The following is a 25,936-nucleotide window of genomic DNA, read 5'->3' on the forward strand; positions in this document are numbered from 1 at the left end:
ATATCTAAATACTTCTTAAATGTTTTGAGAGTTTCTGCCTCAACCACCCTTTCAGGCAGTGAGTTCCAGACTCCCACCACGCTCTGGGTGAAAAAATTTCTCAACTCCCCTCTTAGCCTTCTACCTCTTACCTTAAATCTATGCCCCTGGTTATTGACCCCTCCATTAATGGAAAAAGTGCCTTCCTATCCACCTTATCTATGCCCCTCATAATCTTATACGCCTCTATCAGGTCCCTTCTCAGCCTTTGATGCTCCGAGGAAAACAACCCCAGCCTACCCAATCGTTCCTCATAGCTCAGACACTCCAGCCCAGGCAGCATCCTGGTAAATCTCCTCTGCATCCTCTCCAGTGCAATCACATCCTTGCTATAATGTGGTGACCAGAACTGCACACAGTGCTCCAGCTGTGGCCTAACCAGCGTTTCATACAGTTCCAGCATAACCTCCTTGCTCCTATATTCTATGCCTCAGCTAATAAAAGCAAGTATACCATATGCCTTCTTAACCATCTTACCTACCTGCCCTACTACCTTTAGGGATCTGTGGATATGCACTCTGATCTTCAGTACTTTCCAGGGTCCTACCCTTCATAGTGTAATCCCTTGACTTGTTAGCCCTCCTCAAGTGCTTTACCTCACATTTTTCCAGGTTGAATTCCATTTATCTCTGCTCTGCCCACATGACCAGTCCATTGATATTATCCTGCAGTTTACAACTATCTTCCTCACTATTTACCACTCTACTAATTTTCATGTCATCTGCGAACGTCTTGATCATTCCCACTACATTTAAGTACAAATCATTTATGTACACCACAAACAGCAAGGGCCCCAGCACCGAGCCCTGTGGAACCCCACTGGAAACAGACTTTCCTTCCAGTCACAGAAACATCACTTTACCATCACCCTCTGCTTCCTCCCTCTCAGCCAATTTTGAATCCAACGTGCAACTTCGCCTTGGATCCCATGGGCTCTAACTTTCTTGACCAGTCAACCATGAGGGACCTTATCAAAAGCCTTGCTAAAGTCCATGTAAACCACATAAAATGCATTACCCTCATCAACACTCTTGGTTACCAGCTCAAAAAATTCGATCAAATTTGTCAAACACGACCTTCCCTTAACAAATCCATGCTGACTATCCCTGATTAATCCGTGTCTCTCCAAGTACAGATATATTCTGTCCCTCAGAATTCTTTCTAATAAATTCCCTACCATCGACGTTAGACTGACTGGCCTGTAATTTCCTGGTCTATCCCTTCCTCCCTTTTTTAATAATGGGACAACGTTAGCAGTCCGCCAGTCCTCTGTGTGGGCCAGAGACAATTTGAAAATTTCTGCCAGGGCCCCTGACATCTCTTCCCTTGCCTCCCTCAACAGCCTGGGACACATCTCATCCGGGCCTGCAGATTTATCCACTTTTAAGGCCGTTAAATCCGCTAGTGCCTCCTCTCTCTCTATGTTAATTTCCTGTAATGTTTCAGAGTCCTCCACCCTGATGTTTATACCTACGTCATCCTTTTCCATTGTGAAGACCAACTCAAAAAGTATTCATTGAGGACTGTACCCACATCTTCCGGGTCCACACACAGATTACCTCTATGTTGCCTAATTGGCCCTACTCTTTCCCTAGTTATTCTTTTGCTCTTTATATATTTAAAAAACCCCTTTGTGTTTTCCTTTATTCTACCCACCAATGCTTTCTCATGCACTCTCTTAGCTTTCCTAATTTCCTTTTTAAGCTCCCCGCTGCACTTTTTATACTCTTCTAGGGACTCTGCTGTATTGAGCCCTCAGTATCTGCCATAAGCTTCTCTTCCTTTCTTAATCCTAACCTTTATGTCCCTTGACATCCAGGGTTCTCCGGACTTGGTTCTCCCCTTTGTCTTTACAGGAACATATTTGCCCTGTACTCTTGCTAGTTCCTTCTTGAATATCTCCCACTGCTCTGGCACAGTTTTATCTGCAAGTAGCTGCTCCTAGTCCACGCGGGCCAAATCATATCTCATCTTAGTAAAATTAGCCTTCCTCCAGTTTAGAACTTTTATTCCCGGCCCAACTTTACCCTTTTCCATAGCTATCCTAAATCTAACTGAATTATGGTCACTATCTCCAAAATGTTCCCCTACTGATACGCCTTCCACTTGCCTGGCTCATTTCTGAATATTAAGTCCAGAACTGCCCCCTCCCTTGTTGGGCTTTCTACGTACTGGCTAAAATAGTTCTCCTGGATGCAACTTAAGAATTTTACTCCCTCCCTACCTTGCACACTGAAACTATCCCAGTTAATATTTGGGTTGTTAAAATTCCCTACTATTGTTGCCTTATTATTCTTAGACTTCTTTGAAATTTGATTACATATTTGATCCTCTACCACTCCCTGACTGTTTGGGGCCTATAGTACACACCAAACAGTGTGTTTGCCCCTTTTGTGTTTTTCACTTCTACCCATATGGCCTCATTTGATGATCCTTCCAAGATATCATCCCTCCTCCCTGCTATAATTGATTCCTTGATCAATATTGCAACCCCCCACTCCTCTTCTATCCCCCTCTCTATCTCATCTGAATATCCTATAATCAGGAATCCTGGCCAATCCTGCCCTACTTTTAGCCAAGTCTCGGTGTTACGATGATATCTTATTCTTCAGCCTCGTTGCATGAAAATGTGTTCCAATTAGCCTTGCTAGACCTTCTTATATAGCCTATGTTTCTTCTCTCTTCCAGATTCACTTACTAGCGTTTTAGCTTCTAATTCCATCTCAGCTTCTCTCCCCTCTGAACTACTTTTCAGGATCCCACCGGCCTGCCAATTTAGTTTAAGTCCACCCCAACAGCATTAGCAAACCTCCCCGTGAGGATGTTGGTCCTGTTCCTGTTCAGATGTAACCTGTCAAGCTGTACAGGTCCCACCTCCCCCCAGGAACAGTCCCAATGCCCCTGGAATCTAAAGCCCTCCCTCCTGAACCATCTCTCTAGCATTCATCTGCTCTGTCCTTCTGTTCCTATACACTCTACTGCGTGACACTGGGAGTAATCCGGAGATTACTACCTTTGAAGTCCTGCTTTTCAATTTCCTACCTAACTCCCTAAAGTCTGCTTGCAGGACCTCCGTTCTTTTTCATCCTTATGTTATTGGTCCCAACATGGACCATGACCTTTGACTGTTCACTCTCCCCCTACAGAATGCTCTGCTGCTGTTCCGTGAGATCTCTTACCCTGGTGCCCGGGAGGCAACATGCCATCCTGGAGTCACATCTACAGCTGCAGAAGTGCCTGTCTACTCCCCTTACTAATGAATCCCCTGCCACTATTGCACTTCTACACTTCTTCCTCTGCCCCCCCCACCGCCCGAACAGCTGGACCACTCACAATGCCATGGCCTTGGCCCTAGTTGGCCTCCACACAAGACCAAAACACAGTTTGCGAGCGAGATGCACTCAGGGGATTCCCTCACTACCTGCCTGGTCCCCTTCCTCTGTATGGTGGTCATCCATTCCCTCTCTGCTTGCACTTCCTTGATTTGCAGGGTGACCATGTCCTGAAACGTGCAACCCACAAATCTCTTTCCAGCATCCGCAGTAGCTTTTAGCTTTTTGTTTTTACAAATCTCTCAGCCTCGTGAATGCACCATAGTGCCCCCAGCTGCTGCTCAACTTCCAAAACCCTCAGAGGCACCTCCTGCACACATGGTCATTCAGACCACCAGGAGCATCTACGATTTCCCACATAGCGCAGGATGAGCTCTCCAGGCATATCTTAACTAAATAAAATATGGGCCCTTGCTTTTACTTTACCCTTACTCCTATTTGAGTAGAGACTAGATGCTAGATCCTCTAGGTGCTGCTGACTGCCTATCCCAGGGTCCTCTTCTTGCACTCTCTTCTCGGTGCTGCTGACTGCCTGTTTCCAGGGTCCTCCTCTCGCACTCTCTTCTCGGTGCTGCTGACTGCCTGTTTCTAGGGTCCTCCTCTTGCACTCTCTTCTCAGTGCTGCTGACTGCCTGTCCCAAGGTCCTCCTCTCGTACTCTCTTCTAGATGCTGCTGACTGCCTGTCCCAACGTTCTCCTCTCGGCGCTGCTGACTGCCTGTCCCAGGGTTCTCCTCTCACACTCTCCTAAGCATGTAATTTCGAAGTTCTCAATTGATTGTCAAAAAGAAATCTGATCTACTCTAAATTTAATCTAATCCAATCACTTAATCTGTTCCTTTATTCAAATCTGACCAATCCATTTGAATCTTCTTTAATCTACTCTAGCCTATTCTATTCTGACCTAATTCAATGAAATGTGTTTTAATCTAATCTGTTCAACTCTGATCTAATATAATTTACTCTTGTCTCTAAACTACGCCAACCTAATCTATCCAATATATTCTAATCTAATCTAGTTCACTGTCACCTAACCAAAATCTAAATTAATTTAGCTGAATCCATTCTAGTCTAATCTAATTTAATTATTCTAATCTCATCCAATCAACAATGTAGTGATGATTATTAATGTTTGAAATTTACAACACTTTCATTTGAATTTGGGTTGCTGCTCGATAGTGTTTTTTTTTAAGATGTGAATTTATTTGTGCTGAAATAACAGGAACAGAGCCCCCAGGAAATGGACATGACGGAGAGACTGTGGAATCCAAGCAGCAGAGAAGATGAATTTGGGTGAAGTTCATGGAACCCAAACATGGATGGCCTTCAATTTCAATTATTAACTAAATTGAGAGACTGAACAGGATCTATTGGCTTCTCAAAAACTGCATTTAAACTCAAGACTGCTTACCACCTTCTTCCGTGATACGAAAAGCACTAATTTCCCAGGATTTTGGAGGATCGACATCTGATGTTAACCTGTGAGAAAAGAAACATCATAATGGATTGCTCATTCCTCATATTGCCTTTCCAAAAGGATATTTTAGTTAAATGTTTCAATATATATTTACCCATAATTATGTAAACGATAACTTTAAAATTTCCTTCCTACTTGTGGCCAGATTCATTCACAATCAAATGTGTGGCCATAGGAACTCTTCAGTGTCAACCCAAGAGGATAATTTAAAACAAAAACAGAATTACCTGGAAAAACTCAGCAGGTCTGGCAGCATCGGTGGAGAAGAAAAGAGTTGACGTTTCGAGTCCAACATGACCCTTCAACAGAACTGAAGTATAGTTAGGAGAGGGGTGAAATATAAGCTGGTTTAAGATGGGGGTGCCGGGGGAGAGAAGTTGAGGGTGGGGTAGGATAATTTAAACCTATCACATTGGCAGGGAAATCACAGGATCAAGTGGAATGTCAACATTACTCTCCATTCACTTCAACAGACAGTCAAACTTGGTGGCTGTAAACCCAGCACTGCTCCCAGTTCCCTCAGTTTTCTGAATGACATGTTTAGGTTCAAATTGATCCCTTACTCTCTGTTAATTTGTGATGACTCCCAAGTTGTGAATGAGAGTTCTCTGCAATTGTGATTGTCAGAGGCTCCCTTCAAATAGTAACCAGGTTTGCTGTCCTCTGTCCTTTGGTATTTTATTGTTGATTTCAGAAATAAAACTGGTTCATTTGCTGGGTCTATCCCTGATCTACATTACATTGCAAGGGGAGCCAAAAGAAGGGGACCAGAGAGTTGAGAAAATTAAGACTCTCCAAAGTGTAATTTAAATCAATTCAATAAAAACCCTAAGGTCAGTGAGCTGTGTGTTGCTAACTTTGCCCCTCCCGGTCTCTCTCTGAAGGCAAATGATCTTTTTCTCCCATTTTTCTTGCCCTGCACCCTGGCACTTTGAAAAATTTGTGGCAGGAAGAATTGTTCTGGTTATTATGTGCGGGGACAATATTATGTAAGGACATATTAGAAACTTTAAAATTATGAAGGGATTTGATAGGGTAAACAGAAAGATGATGTTTTCACTTGTGGGGTAGCTCCGAACCAGTGGTGATTAATATAAGATAGTCACTAATAAACTCAAAAGGGAATTCAGGAGAAACTGCTTTACCCAGATTTGTTGAAATGTTTTTGCCATGTGGTGTAGAAAAATAACATCAATGCTTTTAAGGAAAAGGTGGATAAACACACAAGGAGAGAGGAATAGAAAGATATGGTGTCGAACATGTAAATCTTTTTGTTTTGCACATTCCCCATTGTCAAATAACTTCAGTACATGTTTCTATCAATCACTTTTGTTCACAATCATAGGCGCTCCCTAATTAAAATATGGCATGCAGCACCAGTCTACCATACCTGTATGTTTTATTTCCAGAGGTTTTCTGTATCTCCCACATCCAAGCGTGGTCATATATGGGATATATAGTCTGGTGTGTATTCGCGATCCCAATAGCTGAACAGGGGGAGGGAGCATAACGTACATTCAGAAATGAATCAATTCTTACTTGTCATTATAAGCAACTTGGGAAATCTTGTGAAAGAAGTCTCCTTTGCCATAATTCATAACAATTTAGCTAATGGGTCCTTGTTAAATTTGCAAGGTGCGTTATTTTGACACAATCATCAAGCCATTCGTTTTAGGCATGAAATGGTAGATAACATGCCGTAATCATAAATGATTATTGAAACGATTATTGAAATGTTGATGGGATCTCCCACTGCTTTAATGGATGTGTGTTCATCAAGGAGACCAAGTTGGTGTTGTCTCATTTGTGATGTTAAACCAAATCTTGATTTGCAGATCCGAGTGCCAACATTACATTTGAAGACATTGTTGGAGAGGTGGCTGAAGGCATGGGCTTTGCAGTGAAATCTGACTCCATTCTCCTCAGATGTCGAGATTGGTTGATGACAGAGACTTCTCCATTTGAAACTGTCCAGAGCTGTTTTCACCTATATAGTCGGGTCCAACTAACAGGCCCTGAGATTGTCTTTCAGAATGTCCTTGTGTTACGTGTGAGGTTTACATGATTATTCTATTTTAGGACTAATATTGTTTGGTTTAAAAGGTTATCATGGTTTGGAACTATATCTTTAAATGTAAGTGAAGTGAAAGGAATCACGCGACCCATGTTGGATGCTGTCTGACAGCAAAATTGGGTGATTTAGTTGTTAATTATAAACATTGTGTTAGTGAAAGGGATGTGCCGAAGGTTAACACCTGGGACAATGACAGATCTTTCTAAATCCACAACAAGACTTTAAGTCTCTTAAAACCCTGAAAGGTGTTATCGATATTAAGTCATAAATAGTTATGCTGGAAGCTTTTCCTTTGATTCTAAGATGAAAAGCAGTGGTAATTAGAGATAGTTGCTGAACATTTCTACTTGGATACAGGGCTCGTGTGTTTCCCGTTGCCATGGAGACTGGTAGAGGAAGCCATTTTGAGATCTGATTACAGGCTTCCCTATAAACCCAGAGAAACCACAGACAGAAGGAAGTTGCAATTTTGGTCTTTGGTTGGCCTCCAGCATATTGGGAGGAATAGAGCAAGACAATAGATATTGGCTAGGCCTGCACCCTAAGCAGAGAAAATACTGACCATCATTCACTACGTGGAATGTGAATGGGAGCCTAGTTTGAAAGCCAAGTTCATGAGGAGTTAAACATGGCTGGAGGGTTTGCCTAGCTGAACCTATAGAGAGAGAATCTCCAGGGAAAACTCTCACAGTGGAAGATAGTTATGGGAAATGGGACAGCCAATTTGCACACAGTAAGCTCCCACAAATAGGAATGTGATAAAGACCAGATAATTTTTTTGTGACATTGATTGATGGATAAATATTGGCCAAGACACCAGGGAGAACTTTCCTGCTCTTTGAAATATAGCAATGGGATCATTTACATCCACTTCAGGGGACAGTCAGGGCCTTAGTTTAATGTTTAATCCAAAAGTTGGGACTTCCAACAGTAAAGCATCCTCTCAGTTCTGTACTGGAGTGTTATCCTTGCTTTTTGTACTCAAGTCCTGAAGTAGGACTTGAATCCAGAACCTTGTGACTCAGAGGTGAAATGCGACTAACTGAGCTACGACTGACCTGTCATCACTGAACTTAAATTCAGGAACTCCCTCCCTAACAACACTGTGCATTGAGTGCTGCCTTGGGATGCATTTGAGTGCTTCAGTTGGAGTTTGGTGAGTGAGAGGGATTTAAGGGTTAACTTCTATCTGCATTCTCGTCTTTCTTTAATTAAGCCATTAACTAAAAGTTGCTCTTTGGGTTGGGAGAAGGTGAGATTTAGTCCAGCTTTTAAACAGGGCTCATTCAGGCTCTTCTTGCAGTTAGCCATTTAGAAAACTGATTTAAACAGGTTTTCAGAAGCGAGATTCAGGGAGCATAAAAGCAGAAATAAAAACAGAAAATTCTGGAAAAACTCAGCAGATCTAGCAGCATCTGTGGAGAGAGAAACAGAGTTAATGTTTTGAGTCCATATGACCCTTCTTCAGAGCTGAAGAGAACTGAAAATGTGATGAAATTTATACTGTTTAAGGGGGGGTGGGGCAAATGGAGCTGGATAGAAGGACAGGTGGGGACAAAGGAGGGATTGCTAAAGATGTCATGAACTAAAGGACAAAGGGAGTGTTACTGGTAGTGGTTAGAGCTAAAAAGGTGCTGATAGTGGCATAAAGATAAGAAAGCAGAATGTGATAATAGCAGAACAAGGGTAGCATTGTGTGAAAGAACATCATGGAACAAGTAACAGATGGCCTTATAGGGGATGGGACGTGGGGAAGGGGCCGTGGTGGGGAAAAAAAGGGATAGCAAATGGGATAGAAGGGGGGGGATAAAACCACGGATAAATGAATAAAATAAAAATAAGTGGATAAAAAATAAAAATGAATGTAGAAAAAAGGGGTTTAAAAAACGATGGTGAGGATGGAGGAGCGAGTTCATGGCCTGAAGTTGTTGAACTCAATGTTAAGTCCAGAAGGCTGTAAAGTGCCTAATTGGAAGATGAGACGCTGTTCCTCCAGTTTGCATTGAGCTTTACTGGAATATTGCAGCAGGCCAAGGACAGACATGTGGGCATGAGAGCAGGGTGGTGTGTTGAAATGGCAAGCGACAGGGAGGTCTGGGTAATGCTTGCAGATAGACCGGAGGTATTCTGCAAAGCAGTCACCCAGTCTGCGTTTGGTCTCTCCAATGTAGAGGAGACCGCATTGGGAGCAACAGATCCAGTAGGCCAAATTGAAGGAGGTGTAAGTGAAGCGTTGCTTCTCCTGAAAGGAGTGTTTGGGCCCTTGGACGGTGAGGAGGGGGGAGGTAAAGGGGCAGGTGTTACACCTTCTGCAATTGCATGGGAAGGTGCTGTGGGAGGGGGATGAGGTATTGGTGTTAAGGAGTAGACCAGTGTGTCCTTTGTCTGCAAGCATGAACCAGACCTTCCTGTCGCTTGCCATTTCAACACACCATCCTGCTCTCATGCCCACATGTCTGTCCTTGGCCTGCTGCATTGTTCCAGTGAAGCCCAATGCAAACTGGGGGAACAGCACTCATCTTCCGATTAGGTGCTTTACAGCCTTCCGGACTTAACATTGAGTTCAACAACTTCAGACCATGAACTCTCTCCTCTATCTTCACCTCGCTTTTTTCAAATCCCCATTTTCTACATTCATTTTTATTTTTTTTCCATTTATTTTTATTCATTTATCTGTGGTTTTATCCCCTTTTAAACACCCCTTTCTATCCCATTTTGTAATCCTTTCTTCCCCCACCACTGCCCCCTCCCCATCCCATCTCCTACAGAGCCATCTGTTAATTATTCCATATTGTTCTTTCACACAATGCTACCCTTGTTCCGCTATTATCACATTCTGCTTTCTTACCCCTTTACGCCACTTATCAGCACCTTTTTTAGGCCTAACCACTACCATTAATAATCCCTTTCTCTTTTAATTCATGACATCTTTGTCAATCCCTCTTTTGTCCCCTCCTATCATTGGCCTTCTATCCAGCTCCACCTGCCCCACCCGCCTTAAACAGTGTAGATTTCATCACATTTCCACTTCTCTTCAGCTTTGAAGAAGAATCATAAGGACTCAAAACATTAACTATTTCTCTCTTTACAGATGCTGCCAGACCTGCTGAGTTTTTCCAGCACTTTCTGTTTTTATTTCAGATTTCCAGCATCCGCAGTATTTTGCTTTTATCTTTGTATTTAATTCACTGCCACTTCTCTTGCAGGAATGCCTATCTTGAAGAAGTCCTTCTCTTCTCTTCGACAGGATTTCCGTTTGTCTCTTTTGCCCTATTCACCTTCATTGCTTTCCATTTCCCTCCTGGTGTTTGACAAGGTGATTACCAAAACTCACTTTCACAGCCGTATTTCCTTCCTCAGCAACTGCCTCCACTCTGACTTACCCCACGTGGATTTCAACTGAAGTTCCATCCCTCAGGTTTCAAATCCACCCAGGATTACAGGTATCTCCAGGATATACAACGCTCCTCGGACTGCTACTCTTGCCGCATCCTGAGATCCACACTCAGTGCCAATGTGTCACCATATTAACACACTTGACCTCTCCCTCCAGCAGCATCTACTCATCCTATCTCAAAGCTGTCCTTCTCCCCAGTTTCATTTTATTCTTTGTCTCATCCGATGTCTTAACAAGAAACTTTTCCTCTTCCTTTCAGAAGCTAAGGAACCCAAGCTCCAACAACTTCATGATACCAACGCCCATCCAGGACCCTCCACCCCTTCCTGTCCCTCTGACCCCCATCTTGTCTTCTAATCCCAGCCCTTGCCGTGTATTCACCATACCCTCTGACCTTCCCCTTTCTGAAGCTGAATGTTCTGTCCTCAGCAGAGGACTCAGTTTCATACCCTTACACCCTCACCTCAATGAATTTCGGGCTCAGCACGATGCTGAACTCTATTTCCACTGTCTTTGTCTCCGTGCTCACTTCTTTGGGCAGGAGTCCTCCCTCCATTTCACAGATCCTTTCACCTGCCTCCAGTATTCTCCCTCCACCTGGAGCCCTCCCTCTGGCCTCTTACCTGCTCTTGATCTTTTCATTGAGAACTTTTGGCATGACATCGGCCATCTCAATTTCTTTACTCCTCTCACCCACTCTAATCTGTCTCCTCCTGAACTTGCCACACTCCGTTCTCTCAGGTCCAACCCTGACTTTTTTATCAAACCCGCCGACAAGGATAGTGCTGTTGTGGTCTGGCGTACTGACCTCTATCTCACAGAGGCTGAGCGCCAACTCTCAGGCACTTCCTCCTATCTCCCCTGGACCATGACCCCACCATCGAACATCAAGCCATTGTTTCTAGGACTGTCACTGACCTCATCTCCTCTGGAGATCTCCTCTCCACAGCTTCCAACCTCATAGTCTCCTGATCTCAGACAGCCCGCTTCTACCTCCTACCCAAAATCCACAAACAGGACAGAGCTGGTAGATGATCATGTCAGCCCGTTCCTGTCCCATGGAATTCATTTATTCCTATCTTGACTCCGTTCTCTCTCCACTTGTCCAGTCTCTTCCCACCTACATTCGTGATTCCTCTGATGCCCTACGTTAAATCAACAATTTCCAGTTCCCTGGTCCTAACCGCCTCCTCTTCACCATGGACATCTAATCCCTCTCCACCTCCATCCCCCACCAGGATGGTCTGAGGGCTCTCTACTTCTTCCTTGAACAGAGGCCCGGACAATCACCATCCACCACCACTCTCCTCCGCCTGACTGAATTTGTTCTCTCACTGAACAATTGCCCTTAAACTTGCCTCGCTTCCTCCAAATAAAAGGTGTGGCTATGAGTACCCGCATGGCCCCAGTTATGCGTGTCTCTTTATGGGTATGTGGGACATTCCTTGTTCCAGTCCTACTCACGACCCCTCCCACAACCCTTTTTTCAGCACATCAATGACTATTTTGGTGCCGCTTCACGCTCTCATCTGGACCTGGAAAAATTTATCAATTTTGCTTCCAATTTCCACCCCTCTATCACCTTCACATGGTCCATCTCCAACACTTCCCTTCCATTCCTTGACCTCTCTATCTCAATTTCTGGTGATAGACTGTCCACCAATATTCATTACAAGCCTTGACTACAGCTCCTCACACCCCGCTTCCTGTAAGGACTCCATCCCATTCTCTCAGTTCCTTCGCCTCCGTCGCATCTGTTCTGATGATGCCACTTTCCAAAGCAATTCCTCTGACATGTCCTCCTTCTTCCTTAACCGAGGTTTTCCACCCACGGTCGCTGACAGGGCCCTCAACCGTGTCCGGCCCATCTCCCGTGCATCTGCCCTCACTCCTTCCTCTCCCTCCCAGAACCATGATTGGGTCCCCTTTGTCCTCACTTATCACCCCACCAGCCTCCACATTCAAAGGATCATCCTCCGCCATTTCCGCCAACTCCAGCATGATGCCACCACCAAATACATCTTCCTTTCACACCCCCCGGCAGCATTCCGCAGGGATCGTTCCCTCCGGGACACCCTGGTCCACTCCTCCATCACCCCCTACACCTCAACCCCCCTCCCACCGCACCTTCCCATACAACCGTAGAAGGTGTTACACCTGCCCCTTTACTTCCCCTCTCCTCACCGTCCAAGGGCCCAAACACTCCTTTCAAGTGAAGCAGCATTTCACTTGCACTTCCCTCAATTTAGTCTACTGCATTCGCTGCTCCTAATGCGGTCTCCTCTACATTGGAGCCACCAAACGCAGACTGGGTGACCGCTTTGCAGAACACCTTTGGTCTGTCTGCAAGTATTACCCAGACCACTTGCCATTTCAACACACCACCCTGCTCTCAAGCCCACATGTCCGTCCTTGGCCTACTGCAATGTTCCAGTGAAGCTCAACGCAAACCGGAGGAACAGCGCCTCATCTTCCGACTAGGCACTTTACAGCCTTCCGGACTTGTCATTGAGTTCAACAACTTCAGATCATGAACTCTCTCCTCCATCCCCACCCCCTTTCCGATCCCCCTTTTTCCAATAATTTATAATTTTAAAAACATATTTTTCTTTTCCCACCTATTTTAAAATTTATTTCAATTTATCGTTTTATCTCCACCTTTTAGCCCATTTCGATCCCTTCCCCCCACCCCACCCCCACCAGGGCCATCTGCCACTTGTTTGTCCTGCTTTCTACCCTTAATGTCCCCATTAGCACATTCCTTAGATAATATCACCATCGTCAACACCCCTTTGTCCTTTTGTCTATGACATCTTTGGCAATCTCTTCTTTGCCTCCACTTATCACTGGCCCTCTATCCAGCTCCACCTGTCCCACCCTCCTCAACCAGCTTATATTTCACCACATTTCTATATTTCTTTAGTTCTGATGAAGAAACATTAACTGTCTTCCGCTCCGCAGATGCTGTCAGACCTGCTGAGTTTTTCCAGATACTTTTGTTTTTGTTTCAGATTTCCAGCATCCGCAGTATTTTGCTTTTATTTCATTACAAGCCTACCGACTCCCACAGCTATCTTGACTACAGCTCCTCACACCCCACTTCCTGTAAGGACTCCATCCCATTCTCTCAGATCCCTTGCCTCCGTCGCATCTGTTCCGATGATGCCACTTTCCAAAACGGCACTTCTGACATGTCTTCCTTCTTCCTTAACTGAGGTTTCCCCCTCACTGTGGTTGACAGGATCCGCAGCCGTGTCCGACCCATCTCCCGCGCATCCGCCTTCACACCTTCCTCTCCCTCTTAGAACCATAATAAGGTCCCCCTTGTCCTCACTTTTCACCCCACCAGCCTCCGCATTCAAAGGATCATCCTCCACCATTTCTGTCAACTCCAGCATGATGCCACCACCAAACACGTCTTCCCCTCACCCACCCTGTCAGCATTCCATAGGGACCATTCCCTCCGGGACACCCTGGTCCACTCCTCCATCACCCAGTTTACAGCCTTCTGGACTTAACGTTGAGTTCAACAATTTCAGGCCATTAACTCTCTCCTCCATCCTCGCCCGCTTTTTTAATCCCCTTTTTCTACATTCATTTTTATTTTTTATCCATTTATTTTTATTTTTCTAATTTATCCATTGTCTGCACTAAGTGCTGTCTTGGGCTGCATTTGAATGCTTCAGCTGAAGTTTGGTGAGTTAGGGAGTTTGCTGAAAAGGGAAGGTGGTCCTTTCATTTTCTACCTTTCCTCCAAAAGAAGAGCAGCGGCCTTGATATGTAGGACTTGGTGAGTATTTCTAATGTCCTTAATATTCTCTAAACTAGAGGAAGTAAAAGTAAAGGGAGTAATTTACGGGTAAGTCATGGCAGGGCAGCTTGGTCAGGTGGAATGCTCCTGTGAGATGTGGGAAGTGAGGGACACTTCCAGTTTCCATGGTAACCACGTGTGCAGGAAGTGTCTCCAGCTGCAGCTACTTGAAATCCACGTTTTGGATCTGGAGCAGTGGCTGGAGTCACTGGAGCATCCACAGGGCTGAGATCTTCATGGACAACATGTACAGTAAGCTGGTCACACCGCGGGTAAAGAGCGCATAGGCAGAAAGGGAATGAGTGACTGCCAGACAGAGTAAAGGCACTAGGCAGGTGGTGCAGGAGTCCCCTGGGTCCATCTCCCTAATAGATTTTCCATTTTGGATACTGATGGGGAAGATGGTTTCTCAGGGGAATGCAGCGAGAGCCAAGTGCGTGGCAGCACGAGTGGCTCAGCTGCACAGCGGGAGAGAAAAAAAGAGTGGGAGAGGAATAGTGAGATGTCACTGAGCGGTTACAGCACATTCTGAAGGGGGAGGGTGAACAGCCAGAGGTCGTCGTCCATATCAGTACCAATGACGTAGGTAAAAAAAGGGATGAGGTCCTGCAAGCAGAGTATAGGGAGCTAGGAAATAAAAATTAAAAAGCAGGACCTCAAATATAGTAATCTCAGGATTACTCCCAGTGCCACATGCTAGTGAGATCAGGAATAGGAGACTAGACTGGATGAATGTGTGGCTGGAGAGATGGTGTAGGAGGGAGGGATTTAGATTCCTGAGGCATTGGGACCAATTCTGGGGAAGATGGGACCTGTAACAAGCTGGACAGGTTGCACTCCAGTAGGACTGGGACCAAACAACAGGGGTGTTCGCTAGTACTAAGGTTTAAACTAGAGTGGCAGGGAGATGGGAACCTGAGTGTGGAGACACAAAAGAGGGAAACAAAGATAAAAATGAAAGACAGTAAAATAAAAAGCAAAAGTGGAAGGTAGAGGAAACGGGCTAGCAGCAAATAGGGCCAAAAAAAGATGTGTAAAAAGGCAAGTCTAAAGACACTGTACCTGAATGCATGGAGCATTCACAATAAGGTAAATGAATTAAGAGCAAAAATAGATGTAAACAAGTTTGATATGATTGCAATTACAGAGATATGACTGCAGGGTGAACAAGGCTGGGAACTGAATATCCAAGGGTATTCAATATTTAGGAAGGACAGGCATAAAGGAAAAGGAGATGGTGTGGCATTGTTACTTAATGATGAAATCAGTGCAAAATCTAGATGTAGAAACAGTCTGGGTGGAGCTAAGAAGCAGCAAGGGACGGAAAACATTAGTGGGAGTTATCTATAGGCTTCCAAACAGTAGTGGTAAGGTGGGGGACGGTATTAAATAGGAAATTAGAGATGCTTGTAACAAGGGTGCTATGTAATCATGGGTGACTTTAATCTACATATAGGCTGGGCAAACCAGACCGGCAAGAATACTGTGGCGGATGAATTCCTGGAGTGTGTACGAGATGGTTTTTTAGACCAGTACATCGAGGAGCCAACCAGGGAACAGGCTATCTGAGATTTGGTCCTGTGCAATGAGAAAGGGTTAACTAATAATCCTGTTGTGCAGGATCCTTTAGGGAACAGTGACCATAACACAATAGAATTCTTCTAGATTGGAAAATGAAGTAGTCCAATCCAAAACTAGGATCCTAAATCTAAACAAAGGAAACTACAAAAGTATGAGGTGTGAGTTAGCTAAGATAGATTGGGGAGCTTCATTAAAGGCAATGGATAGGCAATGGCTAATATTTAAGGAGTGAATATATGCATTGCAACAGTTATATATTCATTTCTGGTGCAAAAACAAAACAGGAAAAGTGACCCAACCATGGTGAACAAAAGAAATTAAGGATAGTAGTTGCTCCAAAGAGGAGTCATATAAAGTTGCTAGAAAAAAGTAGCAAGCCTGAGTGTTGGGAGCAGTTTAGAATTCAGCAAAGGGGGACCAAGAGATTGATTAAGAGGGGAAAAATAGAGGATGAGAGTAAACTTGCAAGGATCATAAAAAGGACTGTAAAAGCTTCTATAAGTGTATAGGAAGAAAAGATTGGTGAAGATAAATGTAGATCCCTTACAGTCTGAAATGGGAGAATTTATAATAGAGAACAAGGAAATGGCAGGGCAATTAAACAAGTACTTTAGTTCTGTCTTCATGGAGGAAGACACAAATAACTTTCCAGAAAAACTAGAGAATTGAGGATCTAGTGAGAAGGAGGAATTGAAGGAAATTAGTATGACTAAAACAATAGTGCTGGAGAAATTAATGTACTGATAAATCCCCAGGACCCAATAATCTATATTCCAGGGTACTAAAGGAGGTGGCCATGGAAACAGTGGATGCGTTGGTTGTCAATTCCAAAATTCTGTAGGTTCTGGAACAGTCCCAGCAGATTGGAGGGTGGCAAATGTAACCCCACTATTTAAAAAAAGAGGGAGGGAAAAAACAGGGAATTACAGACTGGTTAGCCTAACATCAATGGTAGGGAAAATGCTAGAGTCTATTGTAATAGGACACTTAGAAAATTACAACTGGATTGTACAAGGTAAACATGGATTTATGAAAGGGAAATCATGTTTGACAAACCTACTGGAATTCTTTGAGGACATAACTAGCAGAATAGATAGGGAAGAAGCAGTAGATGTGGTATATTTGGATTTTCAGAAAGCTTTTGATAAAGTCTCACTTAAGGGGTTAGTGTGCAAAATTGAAGCACATTGGATTGGGGGTAATATATTGGTACAGACTGAGAATTGGTTAGCAGACAGGAAACAGAGTCTGAATAAATGGATCCTTTTCGGAGTGACAGGTGGTGACTAGTGGGGAACCGCAGGGATCAGTGATTGGGCCCCAGCTATTCACAATATATATCAATGATTTGGATGAGGGAACCAAATGTAATATTTCCAAACTAGGTGGGAATGTGAGAGGTGAGGATGATGTTAAGAGGCTTCAAGGTGATTTAGACAAGTTGAGCGAGTGGGCAAAAAATGGCAGATGCAATATAACGTGGATTAGTGTGAAGTTATCCACTTTGGTAGGAAAAACAGAATGACAGAGTATTATTTAAATGGTGATAGATTGGTAAATGTTGTTGTATAAAAGGACCTGGGTGTCCTTGTACACCAGTCACTGAAAGCAAGCATGCAGCTGCAGCAGGCAGTTAAGAAGGCAAATGCTATGTTGGCATTCATGGCAAGAGGACTTGAGTACTGGAGCAAGAATGTTTTACTGCAGCTGTACAGGGCCTTGGTGAGTCCACACCTGGAGTATTGCATGCAGTTTGGGTCTCCTTACCTCAGAAAAGATATACTTGCCATAGAGGGAGTGCAGCTAAGGTTCACCAGACTGATTCCTGAGAATGGCAGGATTGTCTTCTGAGGAGAGATTGGTTTGACTGAGCCTGTATTCACTGGAGTTTAGAAGAATGAGAGGGGATCTCATTGAAACGTATAAAATTCTGACAGGGCTGGACAGACTGGATGCAGGGATGATGTTTCCTCTGGCTGGGGGGCTTAGACAAGGGGTCACAATCTCAGGATATAGGATAGGCTATTTAGGACTGAGATGGGGAGAAACATCTTCACTCAGATGGTGGTGAACCTGTGGAATTCTCTACCACATAGGGCTGTGGAGGCCAAGTCACTGAATACACTTAAAGGAGGAAATAGGTAGATTTCTAGATTCTAAAGGCGTCAAGGGGAGAGAGCAGGAGTATGATCATGATCAGCCATGATCATACTGAATGGCAGGGCACGCTCGAAGGGCCGAATGACCTACTCCTGCTTCTATTTTCTATGTTTCTGTGGGTGTACCTATACCACAGGGACTGCAGCGGTTCAAGAAGGTGGCTCATCACCATCTTCTCAAGGGCAATTAAGGATGGGCAATAGATGCTGGCCTAGCCAGCGATGTTCACGCCCATGAATGAATAAAAAAAATGAATCGATAGGGAGTATTGCTGTAAATTTGCTGTCAACGTGTTTTACTTAGGAGGCAGTAGGAAATAGATAGACCTTGAATTCATCCCAAACTTGGTCTGACCTGAGTAAAGTCTTTAAAAATGGAAATTTTAAAAGCTTCCAAGGCTCTGGTCATGTTGATATGATTATTTAGCAAAAATATTTCAAAGTTTGAGTGTGATGATTCTAGACTAAGATGCTCTACAAATAGATTTCTGTACTTTATACCTTTTTCAAGGTGTCCTTTGTTTCTCTTTTAGTTCCCAACACCCACAGGTCATAAATAACTTTGGCTGGGTTTAGAGTAAACTTGTTTGTCACTGGAGTCTACAAAGTGTTACTTCACAGTAGAAGCGTTATACACTAGTTATGTGTTAACTGTCTTTCCTCCAGATTGTTGAATTTAGTGAGTGGAAACACCGTCGGCTTGGTGAGAGGATCTTTGTAAAACTGTAGATTAGTTTTAAATTTTCATCATCTGTGAACTAACACTGAAAAGGTGAGATTTGTGTTCATAACTGAAACCTAACTCGAAACAAAGAAGCTGACATTTGATTTCTAACACACTTGTATAGAACAATCCTTACCATTTCGGTGTGATGTTAATGGCCCTCTTATCCATGGAATGGTTGATGTTTCTGAAATTAATCAGATTATTTCAAACAATTACTTTGCTCCATGTTGTTGCTTTGGTTCTGATAATTTTCTCTGCAAACTATGTGAGGTGTGATTTAACAAGCCCACTTGATAGGCCTGGCCATCTCTCTGCTAGCATATATTAGAAGTATCAGTGATGTTGTCCTGATTGCTATATTACAGATGAAGTATTCCACAATTCTTAATGTGGTTTCTGGGTGTCATGGATCCGGCCCACAACCAGAACTCTAAAATTCATGAAGTTAAACATGAGTCGCTTGTTTTAGACACACCGGATATTTAGTTCCAGTGACTTCAATAAAGCACTGCATATCGGGATGAGGTATGACTGGAGCAAAAGCTATTCAACTCTTTTGCACCCCTTCCTGTGTTCAATTTCACCCTTTATGGCTGCATAGTTCTTACTGCTAACGTCTTATTATGAATATTGTACGATCCCACTTAGTTAGTCTTCCCTGATAAGGCAGTGTCCTGAAGTAATCCTTCCATAAGAAGGCATTTGCTGTGATCTACACTGCCTCCCTTCACTATTTTAGAAGAAACGTTAGCATCTTGGGCTGTATTTTGTATGGAGTGTGGTTAAGTCCCTAAGGAAAAAATGGACACAAATGGACATCAGAGAAGTAGGAACAACATGGGCAAAAAGTATATAATAGGGAAGAAGTAAGTGACGGAAAATTGTTCACTTAGAGGCGGCAATGCTGCCACTGAGCCACAGCTAACAGCTGAAAAGCAAAATTTAGTCTAGCCTGCTCCTTGAGTTAAATAGCTAAATGTTGCTAAACTGTTCAGTACCATTACTCACTGTTCATTTCTACAGTACTTACTGCTCCTAGTACACAATCATACACAATAGAATTGAAAAGGGACATTTGTGGAGCAATGCAACCGTACTTTGTCATGTAAAGGCATCTTAAAATTAGAGCTAAGCCATTAACATTAGACCTATTCAGGATCAAAAGCAGAATGCACTATCACACAAAAGCTTGGAGAAATTTGGAACTCTCTCCACCAAAAGACCGTGGATGTTGTGTGAGGCGGGGGCAGGGGTCAGTTATAGCTTTCATGACTGAGGTGGATTTTTACTCGGTGAGGGTGTGAAGGATCTGGGACAAAGGCAGGGAAATGGAGTTGAGGTGCAGATCAGCTATGATCTAAGTGAATGGTGGAGGAGGCTTGAGGGGCAGAATGACCTCCTCTGGTTCTTAATGTTTCAATGTTCCTAAGGGAACACATCTGGCAAACCGTCACATCAGTGGTAACACATGACTTAGCGGAAACCCGTACAGACTGTGCAGTACTTTCTGTTTGGGGTGGCCTATTGATAAAAGGTGCTTTTCAGAAATGTATTAGTCCCCATAATCATTTCTTTTACATGATATGAAAAAGCATTTCTACCTCTTAATTCTGTTGCTTCCATGAGATCAGAGATGAAACGCAGCCCAGCATCCTCAAAGACACCAACAGTGTTTCGTCCACCACCGTATGAAGAGCCAAAGTCATAAAAGTCTTTTCTGTAAAAAGCCTGCTCAAGGCAGAGAAAACATACGTGTAGTCTTTGTTGCAAAAATGTCTAATTTCATAATTCATATGTTTTGAGTGTGTAACTTTTAACTTGGGGATTGTAATTTTTAAAATGTAGGATAAATGAAAACTCCTGGTGGGAAGTTGGTGAAAAAACCAAAAGTGATTGAAATTCAAAGGGTGGCCTGTGTTTATTTAATAAGGTCAGAGTTGGAAGTAGGAAAATACTGAACAATGGGTGTGCCCTTGAGTTTCTTGGTGGAGATGAGATATCTACATTTACTTTCATAAGGGGTTTAAATTATTCTTATGGTTTCCCAGAATAAAGGAATATTTGGGAATGGAAGATATTGAGATTGAATATCTATCTGGGACATCCCTGGGACATGGGAATAGATTGCAGGGAGGTGATTTTCTTGAGTTTGGGTTTTATCTGTGGGATTTCTCACAGTAACAGGGAGCTGGAGCCTGGAAGCAACTTTGAGAAGCAGAGAGAGGAATCTGCCAGGAACTGTAGACCAGGAGCAATGGCCTATCAGAAACCAAAGTGTTGTCTGGTTTTGGAGTCACTGAGCAAGAAAGCTGCGAGGCCCATGCTTGATCTAGGGTGTCCACAATCATGAAGTGCTTCATGAAAATTGGATGGTCGGATAGGCAGATGCTAGTGAAAGAACCCCAAGAAATCTCATACCTCAGAGAATAGCAGAAACACTGAGGAGAATCAAAGTGAATTCATGAGAGCTGTGGCACACCTTGGAAAAGGGAACCTTCAAGGTAGTGTAACATATGGGGGAACTCTTGGGTAGAAATAAAAGTAGAACAGGAAGTGGTCTGTTGAGATTTTCAGGTTGAAAATATAAGTATTCATAAAATATATAGTAAGTTAGTAGTACTTGCTTTGTTTAACTCTTGTACAGTAAAAGCTTTTGTTTACAACATTAAACCTTGTGGCACAATTCTTTCAGTTAATAATTGGGAGTTCGATTTTCTTTTTAAAAGTTATTAGTCTCCCTCGAGAGCATAACACATTTATTTTTGCATCAGACATGATAAAGACGCCACTTTGGCTTGAATGATTACAAGTTGTTGGACTAGATCTGTATTCAAGCATTGCACCAATTAACATAATAGAATCTTAGAAACATGGGCCAGAATTTTCTGGCTGACGTGCGGGTGGTGGAGCCCACATGTCAATGCTTAAAATGTCAGCGCGCGGCATCGTGATATTTCGGTCGGCGGGCGCGCTCAGCAGCGGGGCAATTGCCCGCCATTAATTGAAGGCCTCGCTAAGGCCCTTAACTTGCCAATTGTCCTGGATTTTGAGGGGCCCGTGCGAACTTTGGGTTGGAGCACGGGCCCAACGGGTAGGCGGGTAGGAGATTTTTTAAGAATACTCATGCAATGTCGGGATATGTGGACTCAGAGGGGTTGTTCATGTTGTCCACAAAGTTTTAATTGCTGAAAGTGTTTAAAAGTTGCCTGTGTGATTGTTAGCAGTTCTCATCGATTTCCAAGAGCTTTTTGTGTACTTTGAAACCAGTCTGCAGACAGTAATATTTCTCGGGCCTGCAGCTTTCCGGAGGCCTCCATTTAGCCTGGGAGTATGCGTTCTGACCTCTCCACTGGAGGCAGCTCCTCTGAGGAGGAAGGGAGGGATAGAATAAGGAGGAGGCCAGGACTGGACAATCAGCCTCCAGGGGAGCCACCTTTGGGAAGCCAGGCGCAGGCACAAGAGGTGCAGGGCCCAGAGGTTGTCCAAGATGCAAGGGGCCGCAAAAGATGCCACTATCCTGCTGCCAGGGTATACAGGCGGCGAAGCAGCTACCTCAATATGACTGAGGTGCAATGCTGAAGGAGGCTCCGACTCTCATGGGAGACAGTCAACTATATCTGTCAGATGATTGGCCCTGAGATCTCCCCTAACTGTTTGGGTGGACACCCCATGCCAGCGGCTCTGAAGCTCACAGTTGCCCTCCAGTTCTATGCCTCTGGCTCCTTCCAGGGCTCAGTGGGTGATCTTTGCGGTGTCTCCCAATCAGCTGTCCACACTTGTGTCAAGTAGGTTACAGACGCTCTGTTCAGACAGGTATCCACCTTCATCCACTTCCACTGCGACCAGGCAAATCAGGCATAGCGAGCCAGAGGCTTCGCGGCCATTGCTGGCTTCTCCCGTGTCCAGGGTGCTATAGACTGTACACGTGGCCATCAAGGCGCCAGCAGGTGAGCCCGGTGCCTTCGTCAACAGGAAGGGCTTCCACTCCATGAACGTGTAGATAGTGTGTGATCACAGGATGCAGATTTTACAAGTTTGTGCAAGGTACCCAGGCAGCTCCCACAACACCTACATCCTCAGACACTCCCAGGTGCCGGGGCTCTTCAGTGCTCCGGCTCGGCTGGATGGATGGCTGGTGGGTGACAAGGGCTATCCCCTCAGAAGGTGGCTCATGACGCCTCTCCGCCATCCGAGAACAGAAGCTGAGGAGCGCTACAATAGGAGCCACAACACCACAAGGGCTGTGGTGAAGAGAGCCATCGGTCTTCTCAAGATGTGCTTCCGGTGCCTGGACCGCTCAGGGGGTGCACTCCAGTACCCCCCAGGTCGTGTCTCTGTGATAGTGGTAGCATGCTGCGCTCTGCACAATCTTGCGCTGGAAAGGGGGGATGCAGTTGACGATGAAGACCTTGATGCAGTGGATGCGGCTGCACATGATGAATCCAGCAGTGCCTCAGAGGATGAGGAAGCACAGGGCGATGATGAGGGGCAGAACGATGACCCGCATTTACACCAAGGAGACAGGGACACCAGGGACACTTTAATCGAACGAACCTTCAGCTAGCTCCACACACATGGATCTGCAGGACCAGCATTGCCTGGCGCTGTCACACGTGGCACTTAGGTGCTACATCTTCCACCTCATCAGCTGCAACTAAGGGCTTAGTACAGAAACATCAATGTCCACTCAAACACTCATGATAACTATGTGAAAAAGAAAAATGCACCACAAACAAAAGACCCTCAGCCATGGTAACAAAGGTGGACTTTATTGTGTCCAAAAGAAAAGCACACAGCATTTTTTTGCGATAAGTAAAATATGGGTCCCTATTCTAAGGCCAACACAAAATCACCAGTGACATACCTGTTGAATGCCTAAGGTGCCTTATGCTTACGTTTGCGGTTGCTACGTCTACGTGCCACCCCATCGCTTGGAGTGGCTTGAGAGACAGCCTGCTGACTCTGCTGTCCTATTGGCCTCGATGACCTTGGCGGGTGTCCTCTGGCCCGTGGTGCCTGTAATGGCCCCGCCTGGGAGTGAGTGGCCAGTTCCTGAACTAGCACCTCCCTAGTTGTCACAGCCTCAAGGGAAGGAACATTGACTAGCAGAGGGGAGGAGGAGCTGCTGCCCTCATCCGGAGTACCATGAGAGGAGCTCGCAGAGACAACAGGCAGCTGCTGCGCTGACGTGAGGTCCCTTTCGACCTCCCTGCTCACCGCAGATGCATGGGCACTGAGTGCCGATGCGTGGTGTCCACATCTCCCACATTGGGAATGACCACCCGTGCCCAGTACTGCTGTGAGAGCTTGCAGGTCAGAGCGTATCCCAATCATAAAATATTCCATTCGATTGAAGCCCCTCTCTATGAGAGTCGCTAATCTCTCATTGGGGGAAGCTGTGCCCTGAGGGCCAAACCTTCACATGCACTCTGCTTGGACTCCTCCATCGCAGACAGCAACTGAAGCATTCCCTCATGCAACCCTGCCAGATGCAAACACACTTCCTGCTGCCTGTCCTGCAGCTGCTGCATTGGGGACAACTCCAGAGGCACGTCATCAGTGCCGGACTCAGCATGTGCCTTGTCCCCTGCAGCCCTCCGGCTGCTGGTGCCATCGGCACTCTCTGCCCCTACCATCACCTCCAGTGATTGTGATGTGCCCTCTCCACTGTGACCCGGGACACTAGCCGACGGTAAAGTCCCCACCGAGGTGTGTGTGCCTGCGCTGGTGCCTGGCTGGCTGAAATGATGTGCCGCAAGCTGCACTTGGCCCTCAGGTGTGGAGGGGGAGCCGCGGGGTCAACGTGCGGGTCGCTCTGGTGGTGATGCTGAAATTAACAACAAGGAGAGTGCATCAGTTAGCGTACATTCACTTCAACCTTTCATCCCTTACCCCTCCAGCCTCATAAGTCGCTCATCCTTCAAGACCCTAAGGAGACGAACATTGGAGAGTTGGGAAAGAGTCAAGAGGAGCCCCAACCACTAAACGCACATGCAGACAGGCTGGTCAGATGGCCTCAGGAATGCCACATGGCATGTTATGAACCATAGGAGTGGGGAGAGTGCAGAGGTACCTGACCTGGATGCATTGTGGCCTGGATAGTTGCAGGGCTGAGGAAATTGAGAGGTCACATCATTGGCCTTCATTCCGTTAGGAGGGGCATTGACCGGGTGGGCAGAAGGCAACATTTCCCCTTGGCGCAGGGATGAGTAACGTGGTGGCATTCATCTAAGTTGAGTGCCATGAGGTTCACAGTTGAGGTGCTGAGAGCCTTTTGGACAAAGTAATGTGGGGCGCACTGGCTGAAAGGGTGCAGGAGGTCCCAAACCCCCTCAGATGAAATAAGTCTTTGGCTGTGCAGCAGCAATCCAATGGCATGTGAGATCATGGTGATAGTGGTCACAAATGGGATAAGGTGACTTTGGAAGGTGGTGGAGAAGCGAATCCTCAAGGGGTCAAGGGTCCCTCCTGTATGACCCACACGTCAGAATGTCTCAGTCAGTGAATGAGCATTGTTGCAGCATTAACGATTGCAGCAACCATCAGTGGTTTGGATGGTGGGCAGACAGAGTGGATGGGACTGTGGACCTCAAATACCTGCCCACCGGACCCCAGCTTCGCCACCCCCCGGCCACCCTGGCCTCCTGACTGCTGCCAGGATCCATGGCCTGCTCTTCAAAGGGTGTGAGGCGCTGGAGGAGGGCACGCCCACCTCCAGTCCTCTGGCACTCCTGGGCATTGTGGTGACTTTTTGCCTGCAAAACATAGAAGAGCATTTACTGGGGCTGATCGCTCATCTACTCTGCACGCGCACACCACACCCCAACCACAGTGGCCCATCTGAGGCCTCCAACGGCTCCTGTCCACACGACTGGTGATCAGTCCCCAGAAGATAGTACGGCTGGTCCCAACCCCCTCCCCCAACGGACACCTTGGACACATTCGGCATCCATCACTTTGAAGAACACACGGGTCTTAGCGCCCATGGCAAGGAGGCGCCACTAGGTGCATCACCGAGGCCAGCAGATGGCACTTGGCCAAAACATCTGAGGCTCCCCTTCCACCATTTCATTACCATCAATATGACATGTGTTGGAGTTCTGAGTATGTGTCGTGCGGCCTCCCCTGCAGGTTGCCCCCAGTCTACTCAAATGCCACAAACACCAACATATGCTGCGGGGAGAACCCTTCTTCACCTCAACCACTAAGGCTGATGTAAGCATGGTCAGTACCCGTTTGCCCACCCAGCGTGTGACAGATGCCCTCTGCAGTAACGACCACAAGACATGGTGGGGGGGAGGGGGGGGGGGTCAAAGGCTAAGGCTGCCGTCTGGGTCAAA

The 25,936-nt window shown here is 45.4% G+C and overlaps 1 protein-coding gene across 1 annotated transcript in view; it reads right to left on the bottom strand.

Moving 5' to 3' along the window:
- LOC144691461 (complement C5-like) overlaps window positions 1-25,936 on the bottom strand; it is an 86,629-nt gene that overhangs the window by 8,978 nt on the left and 51,715 nt on the right. The window contains exons 12-15 of the mRNA XM_078559564.1: window positions 20,198-20,324; window positions 18,730-18,780; window positions 6,238-6,334; window positions 4,782-4,849 (exon numbers count right to left, since the gene is read on the bottom strand). Coding sequence (XP_078415690.1) covers window positions 4,782-4,849; window positions 6,238-6,334; window positions 18,730-18,780; window positions 20,198-20,324 — 343 coding nt within the window. The remainder of the gene's footprint in view (window positions 1-4,781; window positions 4,850-6,237; window positions 6,335-18,729; window positions 18,781-20,197; window positions 20,325-25,936) is intronic.

This window comes from Cetorhinus maximus, chromosome 16, assembly GCF_964194155.1.
Source record: "Cetorhinus maximus chromosome 16, sCetMax3.hap1.1, whole genome shotgun sequence".
NCBI lineage: Eukaryota > Metazoa > Chordata > Chondrichthyes > Lamniformes > Cetorhinidae > Cetorhinus > Cetorhinus maximus.